Source organism: Panthera tigris, chromosome B3, assembly GCF_018350195.1.
Source record: "Panthera tigris isolate Pti1 chromosome B3, P.tigris_Pti1_mat1.1, whole genome shotgun sequence".
NCBI classification, from domain to species: Eukaryota; Metazoa; Chordata; class Mammalia; order Carnivora; family Felidae; genus Panthera; species Panthera tigris.
Window position 1 is genome coordinate 71,582,578 of NC_056665.1, and position 16,655 is coordinate 71,599,232.

At 46.1% G+C, this 16,655-nt stretch overlaps 2 protein-coding genes across 5 annotated transcripts; both read left to right on the forward strand.

The window, feature by feature from the left end:
- Positions 1-3,522: 3,522 nt before the first annotated feature.
- On the forward strand, positions 3,523-9,828 carry METTL17 (methyltransferase like 17). Its single transcript, XM_007091351.3, has 14 exons — positions 3,523-3,641; positions 3,792-3,945; positions 4,034-4,168; positions 5,193-5,274; positions 5,541-5,622; positions 5,949-6,022; positions 6,493-6,587; positions 6,929-6,999; positions 7,200-7,307; positions 7,819-7,887; positions 8,691-8,741; positions 9,007-9,099; positions 9,321-9,508; positions 9,583-9,828. Exons 1-14 carry the CDS (start codon positions 3,561-3,563, stop codon positions 9,692-9,694), a joined length of 1,395 nt encoding a protein of 464 aa, XP_007091413.1. The 5' UTR covers positions 3,523-3,560; the 3' UTR covers positions 9,695-9,828.
- A 1,507-nt stretch (positions 9,829-11,335) lies between these two features.
- On the forward strand, positions 11,336-14,515 carry SLC39A2 (solute carrier family 39 member 2). Of its 4 annotated transcripts, none has more exons than XM_015541706.2 (4): positions 11,336-11,664; positions 11,846-11,976; positions 12,212-12,262; positions 13,972-14,515. In XM_015541706.2, the coding sequence occupies exons 1-4, from the start codon at positions 11,550-11,552 to the stop codon at positions 13,984-13,986; spliced, it is 312 nt and encodes a 103-aa protein (XP_015397192.1). In that variant the 5' UTR covers positions 11,336-11,549; the 3' UTR covers positions 13,987-14,515. The 4 variants fall into 4 exon arrangements, with proteins under 4 accessions (XP_015397192.1, XP_042843665.1, XP_007091414.1 ...); XM_042987731.1 differs by having other exon boundaries at positions 12,217-12,262; XM_007091352.3 differs by lacking the exon at positions 13,972-14,515 and adding an exon at positions 12,819-13,703.
- The last annotated feature ends 2,140 nt before the right edge of the window (positions 14,516-16,655 follow it).

A 16,655-nucleotide genomic window follows, 5' to 3' on the forward strand; every position in this document is an offset into this window, starting at 1 on the left:
AAGAAGAGCGGTTACGAGGAGCACCTAGCTGGTTCAGTTAGTAGAGCGTGTGACCTCGGGGTTGTGAGTTCAATCTCCACGTTGGATGTACAGATTACTTAAAATCTTAAAGGGGCATCTGGGTGGTTCAGTTGGTTAAAGCATCCGAATCTTGATCTCACGGTTCGTGGGTTCAAGCTCCGTGTTGGGCTCGGAGCTGACAGCAGAGAGACTGCTTGTGATTCTCTCTCTCTCTCCTCTCTCTATGCCCCTCCCCCACTCATGCCCCCCCTCAAAATAAATAAATAAACTTTAAAAAAATAAAAAATAAAACTGCAACCTATGATTTTTTTTTAAAAAATCCAAGACATGAAAAAACAACATGCATCAAAATTAGAAAAAATTTTCAGGAAAAAAAGGTGACAAATTCAGGAAAAGTTACATAATAAAAGTAAAAATCATTTAAAAGATAAAGACTATCTAGAAGACACAAATGCAAATAAACATAATAATAAAGAAAATAAACATAATAAAGAATAGTAAAGAATATTTTTAGAGGGAAAACTTTACACAAAGAAATGAAAGAGATAAAAAAAATCATACTATTTGGGATCTTTGGTGGCAGAATTTCTTTAATTTACCAAGAAATTTGTTTCAGTTGCTTCATACCTTCATTGTTTCTCTCAACCTAATTGTTAGCCATTTCCCTCTTTCATAAACTTGTGAAGAAAACCAGCTGAACATCATGCCTCTCTAACTGAATTATCCAAACCTTCCTCGGAGAACTTTTTTCCCTTTACTTACTTTGGGAGTGGGAGGTGGGGGGTATTTCTTTTTAATGTTGCCTAATTTCTCCACATGTATGTCTGTCTTTTTAAAGGTAATTCAGAGTTTCTAACTCTGGAGTAGTATTTTCTAACTGGAAATACTACTCCATCCAAGGTATGCAACCAGAATTAATATAGCAGAATTAATAGATTAGTTATGAAACAGGCTCATCTATGCTTTGGGAGGGATTGTGACCCAGTCAAATGATTAGACTCAGATCCTCAACCCAGTCTACCCTGTTAAGTGTTTCCAAGCATGAAAACAAAGAGTGGTCACATTATCAACATCATCGACAAATATTAAGCATTTTCAATGAATAAAGAATTGTGTTCACTGTTTTAGATGTCTTAAGGACATCCTTAATCCATAAGAAGGGTGGTGTGGAGGTTTTCATTTTGTTTTGTTTTCATGAACAATACTTTGGATTAAGAACAAAGACAGATAAATTTATGTCTAAGTCAGCTTTGGAGATGTATTACTGAAGGAAGAGAACAATCCCAATTACGTCAGTGTCAAAATAAAGGAAACGACCTGTATGTTGGCAGTTAATAGGAAAAACAGGAGGGACATTCAGAAGTACCACCAAGTTCTGTTCCTTATTTCAAAGTCTCTAGAGCTCAGTCATACTTTGTCCCAAATATCCCCCCTTTCAAGTCTGTTTTTGAAATACAACATGAAATTATAATAAAAATTAAAATGTGATTATGTCCGTTCAAGTTCCCAAAATACATACAGTAACACATATGATAATAATATCATCAGCATACTGGGAGTTTACTTGGACCAGACATTATGTCATTAAACGCTCACCCCAATAACCCTGTGAGGTAGCAGCCATTACTATCTCACTTTTCTATAATTCAAATTCAGACTGCCAGATTCCAGATGGCAAGCATTTTATCCCTATGTTCTGTTACCTTCCTATGACAAAAATAATAAAGCCAATTTATGTTAAATCTAACCTATAGTGATGAGGATATTTTTATTTTGCTAATACTTGAGCCAACAATTTAAAGTGAAAGCAAACTGGGCCACCTGGGTGGCTCAGTTGGTGGAGCATCCAACTTCAGCTCAGGTCATGATCTCGTGGTTTGTGAGTTCGAGCCCTAAGTCAGGCTCTGTGCTGACAGCTCAGAGCCAGGAACCTGCTGCAGACTCTGCATCTCCCTCTTTCTCACTGCCCCTTGCCCGCTTGTGCTCACTCTCTTGTGCACTCTGTCTCAAAAATAAACCTCAAAAGTTTTTAAAAAGAAAATAAAGTAAAAGCAAATTGTCACAAGAGATGAGGCAAAGTGTGTCCCTGTGACTCAAAGTGACGGAGGAGGGAAGAAGGTGAACCCAAAAGGAAGGAGAGCAGTGACTGCTGGATTTACACCTGTCTTAAGCAACTCTCAAGACTCCTTCCAGAGCATTCAGATTATAAAGCCAAACTCTCCCTTATTAAAATCAAAGCTTAAGGGACGCCTGGGTGGCTCAGTCGGTTAAGCGTCCGACTTCAGCCCAGGTCACGATCTCATGGTCCGTGAGTTCGAGCCCTGCGTCGGGCTCTGGGCTGATGGCCTGGAGCCTGCTTCCGATTCTGTGTCTCCCTCTCTCTCTGACCCTCCCCCGTTCATGCTCTGTCTCTGTCTCAAAAGTAAAATAAACGTTAAAAAAATTTTTTTTAAAAAAAGAATCAAAGCTTAATAACCTAAATGCAAACCAGACAGTTCTGACTGATTTAGTTCCCATATTTCACCCCATAATTACCATATTTGGACTCTTGCAGTTGCAGCAAAGGCAAGAATTTCACCCATCCAGTCACCAGAGATCAAAACGTTAAGATATTCCATAGGTGACTAATGTTTGCTAACGCAATCAAGAGGGCACACAACACAGTGAGTCCGTTTTAATGCTACATGTTAAGTTAGCACTTCAGGACATTTAGCATATTGTTCTTAAGTAACTTGCTAACTTGCATTCCAAGTGCCAACAATATGCGATAGAGCATATGTTTAAAGGTGAGGCTGGGACTTAGGCTGCCCAGTTTTAAATCTAGCTGTCATCTAACAAGCTTTGTGATCTTGCGCGTGATAGTTAACCATCTAAATACTCACTTTCTTCAACTGCAAAATGGGGTTAACAGAATCTATCTCTTAGCAGGGACGAAATGCAGTAATAGAGTCAATGTGCTTGCCACAGTGTCGGGTACCCAATGTTCTAAGTGTTAGAATTTAGTATTTATCTAAGAAGACTGCTTAATATGGAGAGAAACTAATATGTAAAAAACCTTAAATCTATTAACCATTAATTTGTTATCTTCGGTTGCCTAAAGTTGGTTTTTCTTATCTTTCCCTTACTGCATTCTCCCGTTCTCACACAGGGGGAAAAAAAAATCCCAAAACTTCAGAGTTCTCCAGAGAGAAAAACAAGGAACGCAGGTAGTTAATACATCCAGAAATACCGTTCCCTGTCTAGCGCGCTTTTCTGGAGGCCCTAGGAAATGGCCCACCCCTGCCCCTCGACTTCGGGACGCAGAGACCAGTCTCAACGCTACCTCCAAGTCTCCTCGCCACCAGCTCGTTACCCAGGCACCAAGGTCCTGGTCCCATCAGCGTACACCAACTCTCCGAGGTGATTTACATATCGATTTTTATTGGCTACTGGAAGCACTCGCTCTCCTCATTGGCTGACACTGCGCCGTGCCGAAGCTGCGCGGAGGATGTGCGGGTCACAGGCAACAGCATTTCCGTTTCCGGCTCGCCTCCGGTGCCATGGCGACCGCGAGGGCAGTGAGACTTCTGCAGTCTTCAAGCAGATGGCGTCTCGGCCGTAGAGAAGTTCCCCAGTCCCGCGTGAGTGCCTACTTTCCCTGCCCTCGGAGAGACCCTGGATCTCGAAAATAGCTCCGCTCCGAGGAATAGCGCTCTTGGGAGCTCCTCCCTTAGCAAACGCCATAAGCTTCCTTTCTGCCCCGCAATCAGCACGTTTTTCCCGGCCTGCAGGCGCTCGCCGCCCTTGTGCCCGGCGTATCTCAGGTGGATAACAGCTCCGATTTTCTGGGGAAGAGGCCCCATCGCCGGCACCCCGGCATCCTGCAGCTGCCATGCGTAGAGCTGCCGCAAGCACTGGCTGCCGCCGCGCAGCTCCTCCTGCTCCGTGAGTGTCGGTGGGAAGGGGAGGCCCGAGAAGTAGCGGAAAGCGGGTGTGCATGCAAGTGATGTCGCCTTTCATCTTTGGCCCATAGAGAGCGCGATGCCCAATGTGGAGAAGCAGGTGCGGGCACTGACGAATTATCTCTGGAGCCGGCATTTACCTGTAGGGCCGGAGGAGTTGCAAAGACGGGCTGTGTACCTTGAGGAAAAATTCTTGGAAAACCCAGGTAGGGCTTGACAATAAAGAGTAGACCAAATTGAAATATTGGTGGGAAATGAAGAGCAAGAAATAATTTTACTGTCTCAAATTGATACTGTGGTTTCTTGTTTCACTTTCTGGCCAGAGCAGTTGTTACAATGATGCCTCACTAGAAGATAGACTGTTTCAGAGGTTGGTCTTGGGGCTTTGGTAAAGGTCAGTGAGGTGCTTCGGTATTTTGTCAAAATCTAGATCTTTGGGTTTTTTCCTCTAAATCCACTGGATTCGGACTAAGTTTTTATTCAAGTGAAATAAAATCCCCGTATGGCTCCCTGTCCAGTACAAAAGCCTTCTTCGGGGATAAGAGAATGAATATTATTCCTCGGGTTATTTTCATGATTGTGAGTTCCTTAATATTACCGACCTGCCATGTATTCATTAGGTATCCCTGCACTTCCCCACAGTACCTGGTTCAGTAGGTGCTCAGTAGGTAAATCACTACTGAGCTAAACACAATCATGAGACTTAAGATTTTCAGGCCCCTTTGTAACCTACAGAAACATTGGAGATGTTACAATCTTAAATTTTGGAGAAGTGAAGAAAATCTACAAAATATTGTCCTTATCCTATCACTGTTCCTGACGCTTACCTTTATTTTGTTTATTTTTAAGTGTATTAATTTTTTTTAGTGACCTCTACACCCAACATGGGCTCGAACTCACAACCCTGAGATCTAGATTCACATGTTCCTCCATCTGAGCCAGGCGCCAAACACTTCTCTTTAAAAGAGAACAAAACTTGTGGGATAGGGGTGGTTGAATTGCATAAACTGCTGTTAGAGGCAAAATACTATCGGGTACATTCTGGTGGTGATGATGGCGGTTGCTGTTATTCTTACCTGAAAGTTTTCTCTAGGTTTGGCTTCTCTCTTAAGCTTTGAGGTTTTGCCTCCGACAGGAGTTGCAGAGGAATGGACAGGCAGTATATTCAGCTATTGGATCTGAGCCACGTTCTTCCTAGGTCCTCACTCCCAGTTCTCGTTCTCACCCCAGATTTATCTCAGTCAGAGGAGAAACTTCGTGAAACGGTGCTGCGTGCCCTACGCAAAACTACATACCATTGGCAAGAACTGAGGTAAGGAGGATTAGAAGAGCTACAGAAGAAAAAAAATCTTTAGAAGGAGACTGGGGAAGTACAATTATACAATTCATGTTAGAAAAGGCTACCTGGTTCATAGCTCAAGACTCTTCTCTTTGAGGACTGAAAGTGCTGAACTGGAAGAGCTCTTTTCAAAGATTTCATTTCCTAAAAATCTAAAGGTTAGCGAGGCCATGGAGGTTATTTCGCTGTCGGTATGACTCTCTGGTTTGTTTTTGTTTTTGTTTTTGTTTTTTTGACAGCTACAATGAGAAACTGAGCCTGGTGTATATGGCAGCAAGACTGGATGGTGGCTTCGCAGCAGTCTCCAGGGCATTCCGTGAGGTGAAAGCCCATCAGCTTCCAACCTGAATCCTTTTACCATCAGTTCCTTTATTCATAAAATAGTCTTCCGGGGTAGGGTTCTTGGGACTTGGCGTGTGATTTTTTTTTTTTTTTTTAAAGAGGCTCTCTTTATCCTCTGAAAGGATTTTGTGACCCAAGAAAGGTTTAAAATCATTGTTTTAGGAGGTTCCTTTCTATAAAGTATTTACATTGAATCTCAAAAAACATTCACATCTCATCACTGCCGAGATCCCCTAATTCATATTTACCAAGGCCCTAAATAAGTGTCCACTTACGCTACTGTGGGGTGTTGTATATTTCTTCAGATCCAGGCTCGAGTTCCAGAGTTCCAGCCCCAAACCTTACTGGACTTTGGTTCAGGTACTGGTTCTGTCACTTGGTAAGTATCTTTCTGTCTCTGTCAATTCTGGCTCTAGAGAGCCATGTGTACAACATTCCAAGAGACTGGGAAACCAGAGGGAGAATAGGAAAGTTGGGAACTAGAATGTTTCTTCCCTGAGATTCAGTATGGCATAAGAAGGTATATGGATTAGGGCCAGAACTTAAAGAAACTTCAAGTGAAAAAAGACCCATGTTTAGAAAGATAAAAAAGGAAAGGAATTAGTCTAGGGCATATCACCAAGATTTTTTTTTTTTTTTTTTTTTTTTTTTTTTGGCCTACAAATAGTTTTTATGTGTCTGCCCCCTTTTTAAAGAGTTATAAATGAAATAAGAAAATAACATTGGTAGTTTTTCCAACTGTTGTAAAATAATACTCTGTTTCCCAGGGGTGGGGTTGGTGGCAGAGGGGTGTCCTACAGGGATGACTCTTTATCATGAAAATTGGCCATTTATATTTTGCCATCTTAGGGCTGCTCACAGTACTTGGGGCCAGAGCCTACGAGAATATATGTGTGTGGACAGCTCAGCTGCTATGTTGGATTTGGCGGAGAAGCTACTGAAAGGTGAGAAGAAAGTATAAGGAAGGACTTTTTCAAAGTTGAAGGAGTTAGGCAGAGAACTAGAAAGAGTGTTTTACTGGGGAGTAGAGGAGGGCTCAAAGTTAAAAATGAGTCTGATTTCTTTCCAGTGTTATGGTCAAGCAGAGGCTGGTGGAGGCCTTTGCTGGATTGTGGATGGTTTGGGTAAGATTAACAGGGCAGGTGACCCAATATTTTCTTACCCTATTGCATCTCACCCTCACCTAGTGCTTTTCTTTATTCTTAGGACCATGTTTCTTATCGAGAGATCCCTTCAGTGTATACCTATACACTCCTAGTTGCCACGTCTCTGTTTTACTCCATAGGTGGCTCAGAATCTGGGGAGCCTTATGTTCCAGGTGTCTTTTTCAGACAGTTTCTACCTGTATCACCCAAGGCAAGTGACAACGTTTAGAGTATGTTAAATGTGGAATTTAGCAGACAGAAAACTGTAGCTTCAGCTCTGCTACCCAGCACCGAGTGATAGAAGATAAAAGAGAACAGAAGAAATATCAGAGGATAGAACTTTGTTACAGTCTTGGAAGGGGAGCCAGGGGGAATGTCAGGTCTATTCATGTTTCTTATCTTGGTTCTCAGGTACAATTCGATGTGGTGGTATCAGCCTTTTCCCTAAGTGAACTGCCCAGCAAGGCTGACCGCACTGAGGTAATCCACACCTTATGGCGCAAGACAAGTCATTTTCTGGTGAGTTGAAATTGCTTTTTCCCTTCAAGTTGTTTTTTTTTTTTTGTTTTTTGTTTTTTTTAAGTTTATTCATTTTGAGAGAAAGAGAGAGAGAGCAGGGGTGGGGCAGACAGAGAGGGAGAGAGAGAATCCCAAGCAGGCTGTACATTGTCAGTGCAGAGCCCAACAGGGGACTCGAACTCCCAAACTGTGAGATCATGACCTGAACTGAAATCAAGAGTCAGATGTTAACTGACTGAGCCACCCAGGCACCCCTCCCTTTAAGTTTAAAGCAGCTTCATTGGTTTCACGTATTTCCTTCTCTCCGCTGGAACTTGTGTTCATTCTTAACCTATTTTCTCATGCATAGATCCCTTCATCCCTCTTTTAGGGTCTCATCCCCATCTTATATGGGGCAGGCCCTTTCTTTTAGGGCCCCCTTCTCCCATCTGTGAATGTTCTTACAGAGCTGCTAACATTTATGTTTTCATGTAATTCAGGGCTTGTGCTTATTTTCCTTTTTTGTGAACAGGTATTGGTAGAGAATGGAACAAAAGCTGGGCACTCCCTTCTCATGGATGCCAGGGACCTGGTCCTTAAGGTAAGATTCTCCTTCTTTCATAACCACCCCCAATCTGTCACCAGTTATTGCTACTCCCTTAAAAACTGAAGAGACTCTGTTGTACAATGGTAGGGGTGACTCTCAGGCTATTAGGCATATGAAGTCATTACGACATGTTATAGGGATTAGCAAATTAGGACCTGTGGATCAAATCCAGCCTGCCACCTGTTTTTATAGGAACCATGCTTATTGGTGTGTGTGTTGTCTGTGGCTGCTTTCACACTATAAATAGCAGAATTGAAATAGTTGGGACAAAAACAGATTTTACCTGTTCTCTGGGCTTTTAAAAAAGAAAAAGTGTGCCAACCCCTGATCTAGGGCATCACTAAGCCAAGAACCTTATCTTTTGGGGACAGTATGATCCAGTGTATAATCATAAATTTAATCGTCCTGGAGTGGGTTCTTTTTGAGAGTGGAGGTTGCTGACAAGGGAGAGCACCACACTATGTGCCAAGTTCCTGCCTTTCTCCTGCTACAAAGAGAAAGTTCTTTGTTTGGAGTATTAGAGAAGCAGCCAGCTTAACTCAAGGAACATAGTTAATAATTACCAGAATTGAACGTTAAAGGAGTCCTCAATTTACTGAGTGCAGAGATTGAGTTATGAGAATAGACCCCTCAGACTTAATATTTTTTTTAGGTAGGCTCCACTCCCAGCATGGAGCCCAACACGGGGCTTGAACTCACAACCCTGAGATCAAGACCTAAGCTGAGATCAAGAGTCAGACACTTAACCCACTGAGCCACCAGGCACGCCCTCACCAGCTTAATTTTTTTGGTTTTAGGGCAAAGAGAAGTCACCTTCAGACCCTCGACCTGGCTTTGTCTTTGCTCCAGTGAGTATTATTTCTGCCTTTCCCACCATGCAAAGATCTGAACTCAGCTATGGCCAGGAAAAGTGAGAGGGTAAAGCTAAGCCACCCTGTGCTATTTTGTGTCCCTATCCAGTTTCTTTCTTAGTTGTTCCCCTGGCCCTCCCTGCCTCCTGCTCCTGTGCTCCCATATCCCTAGCCCTTCTTGACTCTATCATTCTGAGTTTTTCAGTTGTATGATCTCTGTGGTTCGTTTGTCTTACCTCATGTCTTTTGTGTGTGTTCACAGTGTCCACATGAACTTCCTTGTCCCCAGTTGACAGCCTCTAAGCCCCTGGCCTGTAGCTTTTCTCAGGCTTACCACTCCATCCCCTTCAGTTGGGTATGTATCCTGAGAATGTTGCAACAGGGTGAAATAGCCTGGGGGAACAGCATGAAAAAGAGTCAGAGGTGGAAAGAGTTGGAGAAGTCAGAGAAGAGCCTAGAGATTTTCAAGCCTGAATGTGCATGGCTTATGAAAAGGCTGCAGGGATGGGGGGGGGGGGGGGGCTGTTTTTTTCCCATCTCTTTTTCCTCCAAATAGTCTCTATGTCCTTATCTTAGAATAAGAAGAATCTAAAAGAGGAAAAGTTCTCCATGGTAATTCTTGCCCGGGGGTCTCCAGAAGAGGCTAATCGTTGGCCCCGTATCACTCAGCCTGTCCTCAAACGGCCACGCCATGTGCATTGTCACCTGTGCTGTCCAGATGGGCATATGCAGCATGCTGTGATCACAGCCCACCGGCATGGCAGGTATAAAGGTTGTGACCAGAATTAGGGGGAGGAGGCAAGACCCTGCAGCCCACACTGACTTCCCTTTTCCATAGGGATTTGTATCGCTGTGCTCGTGTCAGCTCTTGGGGAGATCTTTTACCTGTGATCACACCTTCAGAGTCGGAGCTTCCTCCGTCCCCTGCTAAAGATCCCCCTGGAAGTTGACGAGGATGCATAACAAGTATTTGCTTACACAGGCCTGCCAAGGGTGAAGGTACCTGGTATCCAGGATGGGAGTGGTCGCAGCCCTATGTATCCGTTTGAGGTTTTAATAATAAAAAGTTTGCAAAAAGTAGAAATGGATCTTGTGATTCTTAAAAGGTACAGAGGTCAGTTGTCATGGCCTATCCTGGGACGAAGAGAATCCTCAGATGTTCAGTGCCTGTTTCCCATACAGATCTCAAGCTCACCTTCTCCCGTAAGAGTACTGTTCCCTCCTGCCAGAGACCAGGGCTGCCCAGGGAAGTCACCCGAGGCAGACAAATGGGGAGAGCTGCCCTCAGGTCTCTGAGCACTGGCTCAGCAGATGTCACGGTTGTTAGGTGGCCACCTGAACAGGGGGCCAGCAGCTGCCTCACCTCTGTGTTTTTCTCCCTCCTTTCCTTGTGTCTCTCTCAGGGTCCATCAGCTCCCCAGTTTGCTGGATATATTTTCCTCAAGTGTCAGTCCTCGTCAAGACTGAATTTTCCATCTTCCCCCACCGCAGATCCAGGCAGGACCCTTCAGTTTGCTTGGTTCATTTTTCAGCGTTCCCTGAGACCTTCCTGTTTCAGAGCTAGAGCAACTTTCCTTGTCTTAAAATTCTCACCCCTCTCCCCCGATACACACAATCCCTGACTTACTTACCATGGCTTGATTTTCAAGTTTTCAACTTTAAGATGATATGAAAGCAATGCACATCCAGTAGAAGCTGTACTTTGGATTTTGAATTTGGATCTTCTCTCAGGTTAGCGATATGTGGTATGATCATCTCGTGTTGCTGGCAGGCAACTGCCTGCTCCCAGGCAGTCACGCGATAGCGACGGTAAACGGTACCCTTAGAACCATTCTGGTTTTTGCTCTCAGTACAGTATTTGGTAAATTATAAGGAATTTCAACACTTTGTTATAAAATAGACTTTGGTTAGATGATTTTGCCCATCTGTGGGCTAATAGAAATGTTCTGAGCACAGTTAGGTAGGCTAGGCTATGACTGGTAGCTGAGGTGTACTAAATGCATTGTCAGCTTAGGAGGCTTAAGTATGTAGCCCCGTCGTACATTGAGGAAGATCTGCATACATCCGAAAATAGGCACAGTCAAAAGCTGGAACAGCATCAGTGTTGTAATACTAGAAATCTCAACTTCCCCACTAGACATTATCATGTCCAGAGCTATTTTTCTGGGGTTACAGGAAAGGGGAGTCCACTCATCTAGTTTCCACAGAATGGTGGGCGGCAGCACCACCTCTCAGCCCCACCTCCTTACCTGAAAGTGGCCCCAAATCCCCTCTGAAAGGGGAGGGTTCAGATATCAGCATAACCCATGAGACAGGGAGTGGGGTGGGGTGGAGAGGGTATGGAAGTCTTAGATGAAGTGTCTTGAATAAGGCAGGACCAGGTGTCCCCAGTACAAAACAGCTGGGAAGGCCCTCCCCAAACTCCCATTTTGGATTAGACCAGCCCCAGGCATGAACTAAGACTGTCCACAGCATTTGGATTAGTCATGGCAGCGAAGAGAAGAGGACCTACAGCACAGGCTGTGCCTGGCAGGGAGTCTGGAGTTTCTGGTTTCCAAGTTCTGGAAGGCATGAGCCAGGGGAGGGGCCTCCTTGTAGGGGGAGGGCGGGAATCTGGGGCAAGGCCCCAGTCAGCTATGCAAGGCTGCGCAAGCAGAGGCAACACCGGACAAGAGGAGGATCCCAACAGCCTCCTGAAACTCAGGAGAGGAGCTACTCCAGCTCTGACCACCTAAGACAGCACTCCTCTGAAGATTGTAACTCCATTTGCCATCCCGAGGCCTCTGCTCACCCTGCACCCCAGGGATGGAACCACTACTGGGAGTAAAAATTGGCTGCCTGTTTGCCCTGCTGGTTCTCACTCTGATCTGCGGCCTTATTCCCATCTGCTTCAAATGGTTCCAGCTGGATGCAGCCACAGGTATGGCCCTGCAGCACATGTCCCCATAACCTAATCCTGACAACAACCCCGTCACCCCGTCCTGATGCCTTGCTCTGATTCTCTCATCATCCCCAAGCTTGGGGTATTGCGTGCCACTGTCTCTCTCTTGTCACCTTTTCTATCTCACTGCCAACTAGATTGTAACTTTCCCCATTTTTAGGTCGTCACCGCCGGGTCCTCAGCCTCCTGGGCTGCACTTCTGCAGGTGTTTTCCTGGGAGCGGGGTTCATGCACATGACTGCTGATGCCCTGGAGGGAATTGAATCAGAGATCCAGAAGTTTATGATGCAGGTGAGCAGCAGAAATGCTGAGCTGCAGAGCCGGGAGGCCAGAATGATGAGCAGAACCAAGGGAGGAAGGGAGAAAGGTGACAGAGTTGAGGACCAGCAGGGAGGGACAGGGAAGAAGACAGCTCTCCTGTGGCATGGTGAAAACAGGTTGGACTTTAAGGAAAGCAGTGGAGCTGAAGGGGCAGGACAGGAAGCTGAGCTCCATCCTCCATTGATTGCTGCTTTTTTCTCCCTAGAACAGGACAAGAAGGGAGGGAAGTGTTTCTGATGGTGCCGATTCAGCACAGGTAAGTATCTCCCGCCAGTCCCTCCCCGGAGCGGGAGAGGAGCCGAAACTCCTTTCCCACCCAGACCCTTTTGAGGGAAGTATGTGAGGAGAAACAGAAATCCCCTCTGCTCCTCAGCTCAGACATCACAGACCAAAGAGGAGCCCACCCAATCCTTTGGGTTTGTGGACGCCCTAAAAAAACTCTGCTTTACTCTTTCATTCTTTCTCTGGACCCTTTCACATGCCTCACATTCTTTTCCCATTTTTCTAACCCTATCACTTTTGTGTTCCCTAGTCCCTCAAGGGTGGTGGTTGTCACTGTCCATACCTGCTCTTGGCTTCATTCCCCTGCCCTTCTTTCTGCACCATAGGCCACATCAATCTGGAAGCATTTGAAGCAGATGGTAATAAGGCCACTGGCCAGAGTGAGAGCCGGCCGGGCAAACAGGCAGCCAGATTTTACTAATTGGGCACAGCCCCACATTTCCCATTCTCCTTGGTTTCCCACTCCCATGGCCACCCAGTGTACTTTCTTGTCTTCCCTTCCCACCTCACAGCCCTCTTTCTGTTCCTAGATGGAGTATCCCTATGGAGAGCTCATCATCTCCCTGGGCTTCTTCTTTGTCTTCCTTTTGGAGTCGCTGGCATTGCAGTGCTATCCTGGGGCTGCTGAAGGGGTCACAGTGCAGGAGGAGTGGGACGGGGCTCACGTCCTTGGACTCCACAGCCATGGACCTCTCCCCTCCCCCTCAAAGGGTCCCCTCCGAGCCCTTGTCCTCTTGCTCTCCCTCTCCTTCCACTCAGTGTTTGAAGGTCTGGCTGTGGGGCTGCAGCCAACAGTAGCAGCTACCGTGCAGCTCTGTCTTGCAGTCCTGGCTCACAAGGGGCTCATAATGTTTGGTGTAGGACTGCGGCTGGTGCAGATAGGCACTGGCTCACGATGGGCCACGCTGTCCATCCTGTCACTGGCTCTCATGTCCCCCCTGGGCCTGGTCCTGGGACTGGCTGTGACTCAGGGGGACTCTAAAGGGGGGCGTGGCTTAACCCAGGCTGTGTTAGAAGGTGTGGCAGCCGGCACCTTTCTGTATGTCACCTTCCTAGAAATTCTGCCCCGGGAGCTAGCTGGCCCCGAGGCCCCTCTGGCCAAGTGGGGCTGTGTAGCCGCCGGTTTTGCCTTCATGGCCATTATTGCTTTGTGGGCCTGAGAGATTCCTGATTCTTCTGATGGACCTATCTACAATGGCCTTCCTGCCCCTGGGAGACACTTCCCAGACAGCTTTGGCCCTCAGATATTTCTCTACTGAGACTAAGTGACATTCACTAGGCATCGTCCACATGAACTGGACCCCAGCTTTTCCCTACATGAGATCCCATTTCTCATCCAGGACTGAGAGAAAGATGTTTAAGTTGAGTGCCTATAAATTGGAGAATTGATATAAACACAATCACTCTAGATTTGACTCCCGTCCCATTTATGCTACTGTGAACAATAAAATGTCCATTTTACCCTTCCCCTTCAGCCATGCTATACATCATTTCTGTAGGTTGCCTAGGAGCTGCCCAGTACAGGAAGTGGTGGAATGGGGAGTGGAAAGGGTGAATGAACACTGGATGGGGTATTTTCTTCTGGAATCCGGGCCCCTAGCCATTCTGTCAATTGCAGACCATGCCCTCCAAACATGGCAGCATTGCTGAAATTCCAACAACCTGCTCCTGTCTTCCCCACAGGTGTTGAGAAACTGAGCCAGAGTTCCCAGCATTTAGAGAGAAGAGGTGTAAAAACAGAAACCACACCCACGTCACTCCCAGTACCTATTATCAGTCAACTACAGTGTGTCCAACAGACTCTTGAGATCAGGCTAAATAGAGCCTCCTTTCATCTGGCTTTTATTTTTCACACTGAGCCCTGTGTGGCCTCGAGGATGCTATTGCTCTCCTTTGAGCCCCTGTCTCCATCCAGCTAGCTGCCTTGAGCTGCGGGATTAAGAAGCAGTGTTTAGAGAGGGAGAGAGAGGCGCCAGATAAATGCCTAGGGTGATTACTTGGCTTTGCCACAACTTAGTGGCTTTCCTTCTGCCTGCTCTACCTGCCCCTCTGCCTCCAGCCCCTCCCAACTAGGCCGTCTGTCTTTCAGTTCAAGTAGCCCCTACACTGTGTTACATCTCTTAAAAACTACCAAGGGCAAATACGGAGCTGATTATCTGCCTGTTACCCAGCCCCTTCACCCATGAATTGGAGGAGTATTGCAGACTTAGTGGAGAAGGAGGAAGAGGGGCGCCTGTGTGGCTCAGTTGGTTGAGTGTCTGACTCTTGATTTCATCTCCTGGTTTGTGGAATCGAGCCCCACATCAGATTCTGGGCTGACAGCGCAGAGCCTGCTTGGGATTCTCACTATGCCCCTCTCCCATTCATTCTCTCACTGTCTCTGTCTCTGTCTCTCTCTCTCTCAAAGTTAATAAATAAACATTTAAAAAAAAGAAGAGAGAAGGTGTACCCTGTGAACTCACTCTCCCCACTTTGCCCCTTCTGATGTTGACAGTTGCAGAAGCCAAGTCACCTTCACATTGACAAGGTCTCCTGAGTTTCCTTCTTGCCAGAGTTGTCTCCTGTCCATCCCATTCCCCTCCCCACAAACTATGATACACAAACCTCCTCAGAAGCCCAGCTTACGCACCCAGGGATGAGTGAGAAGGCAAGGTTCAGGTACAACTAAATAAAAATGTCTGATACAGGAAACCATTTCCCTGAAATACCATCCTATTCTGTTTTCCCATCAGTATTAGGTAATGTAATATGTACTCAGAACAGAGCCTCAGATGTAGTAATAATAATAGAGTCTCCACACAGAGCACCTGCTATGTGCCAGGCACTGTGCTACTGCATTCACAAGTATGATCTCACCTTCCTGACCCTGCCAAGTAGGTATTATCCCCGCTGTAAGTTGAGGGAGACACATGCAGAACAGTTAAATACCTGATCACATAGCTAGGTGGGCTTCCAACCCATGTTTCTCTGATTTTAAGAAAAACTCAACTATATAGATTCTCTTCTTCCTTCCCTTTCCTTCCCTTTACCTCCCATCCTATGTGTTAGGGTCTCAGAAGAAAGCAGAGAGCACATGGGTAATTGAGGCAAGTTTAATAAAGGGAGTATATAGGAAGGTGTGGGCAGGGTTTGGACAGAGTAAGGAGTGGATGGTGCAATCCCCTGGGGCTGAGAAAGAACACTGCTGTGCTTGGTGGCGCAAATGTCTGCTGGAGGGTGAGCAAAAACAATGTTGCTACCCCGGCTGAAGAGAAGGGAGCAGTTAGCAGAAATGAGAAAGGGGCGTCCAGTAAGAGCTGTGGCCTCAGAGAAGGGATACAACCAGCTTGCAGGGATCCGACCAGGAGGACACTAGAGGAGCACCCTCCCACCCTCACTCCACTTCTACTCTGTGATCTACTGCCAGGGTCTCTTTTTGCTCATGCCCAAAGCGAAGAAGCCAAAGGACAAAATTGCCTGTTGGTGCATTGCAGGCATATCAGTCTTGTGAGGCACATAAATCTGGAGGCTCATATCCAACATGCCATCGACTGTCTGCTACTTTCAACCTGAGTGGTCTTGCCAGGCCTTTTCAAGGCTGAATTGGGAGGGACACAATTTTATGGACGGTAGCTACTTCAGGTGGAAAGGATTTGCAGGACTACAGAAAGGAGACTTGAGGACATGGGACCCTGGGCTCCTCATATGTTTCTGGGTCACTGATGCTATCAGCATCTGAGGGAAATGAGCAGAGGTTGGGAGATCTCAAGCAAGGGTGAGTCATGCACGTTTTGCCTCCTCCCAGCCCAGGAGCCCTTACATTCCCTTTCAGCCACCTGTGCTTTCAGCCATCAGCACTCTCTTTCCTTCCCACGACCATTGCCTTTCCTTTCCCAAGACCTACTAACCAGGACAGGAACCATCTTTAGCTGGAACCATATCGTGTCAAGAGCTGGAATAAAGCTCGAGGATGGCTCCCTAGAGAGAACATCAGGATCAGAAAAAGGAACAATCGGATCATTTCCAAAACCTATGAATCCCCAGCAAGGAGTCAGAGAGGGCTATAAAGGAGCAGATGAAGGTGACTTTAAATGAGCTTGCAGTGAGGAAGAGTGGAGTGAGAACAGGTAAGAGAGCCATGGGGAAGGAGGGAGAGCAGAGGTAGCTGAGTCCTGGCAACTGGAAGCCAGATTCAGGAGTAAACCTTGACACACTTCATTCAGCCTTGACAGACAGGTTGTAACCGAAAAACCTTAGAATCATGAGAGTTTTTAAAAAATAGAGGAAAGATGCAGGTTGGGAAAAAGGATAGAGTAGAAGCTAGTTGCAATAGTCACCAAAGAATTTATGTGGAAGTGTTTTCAAGTCTCCTGAACCCCTGTGCCCTT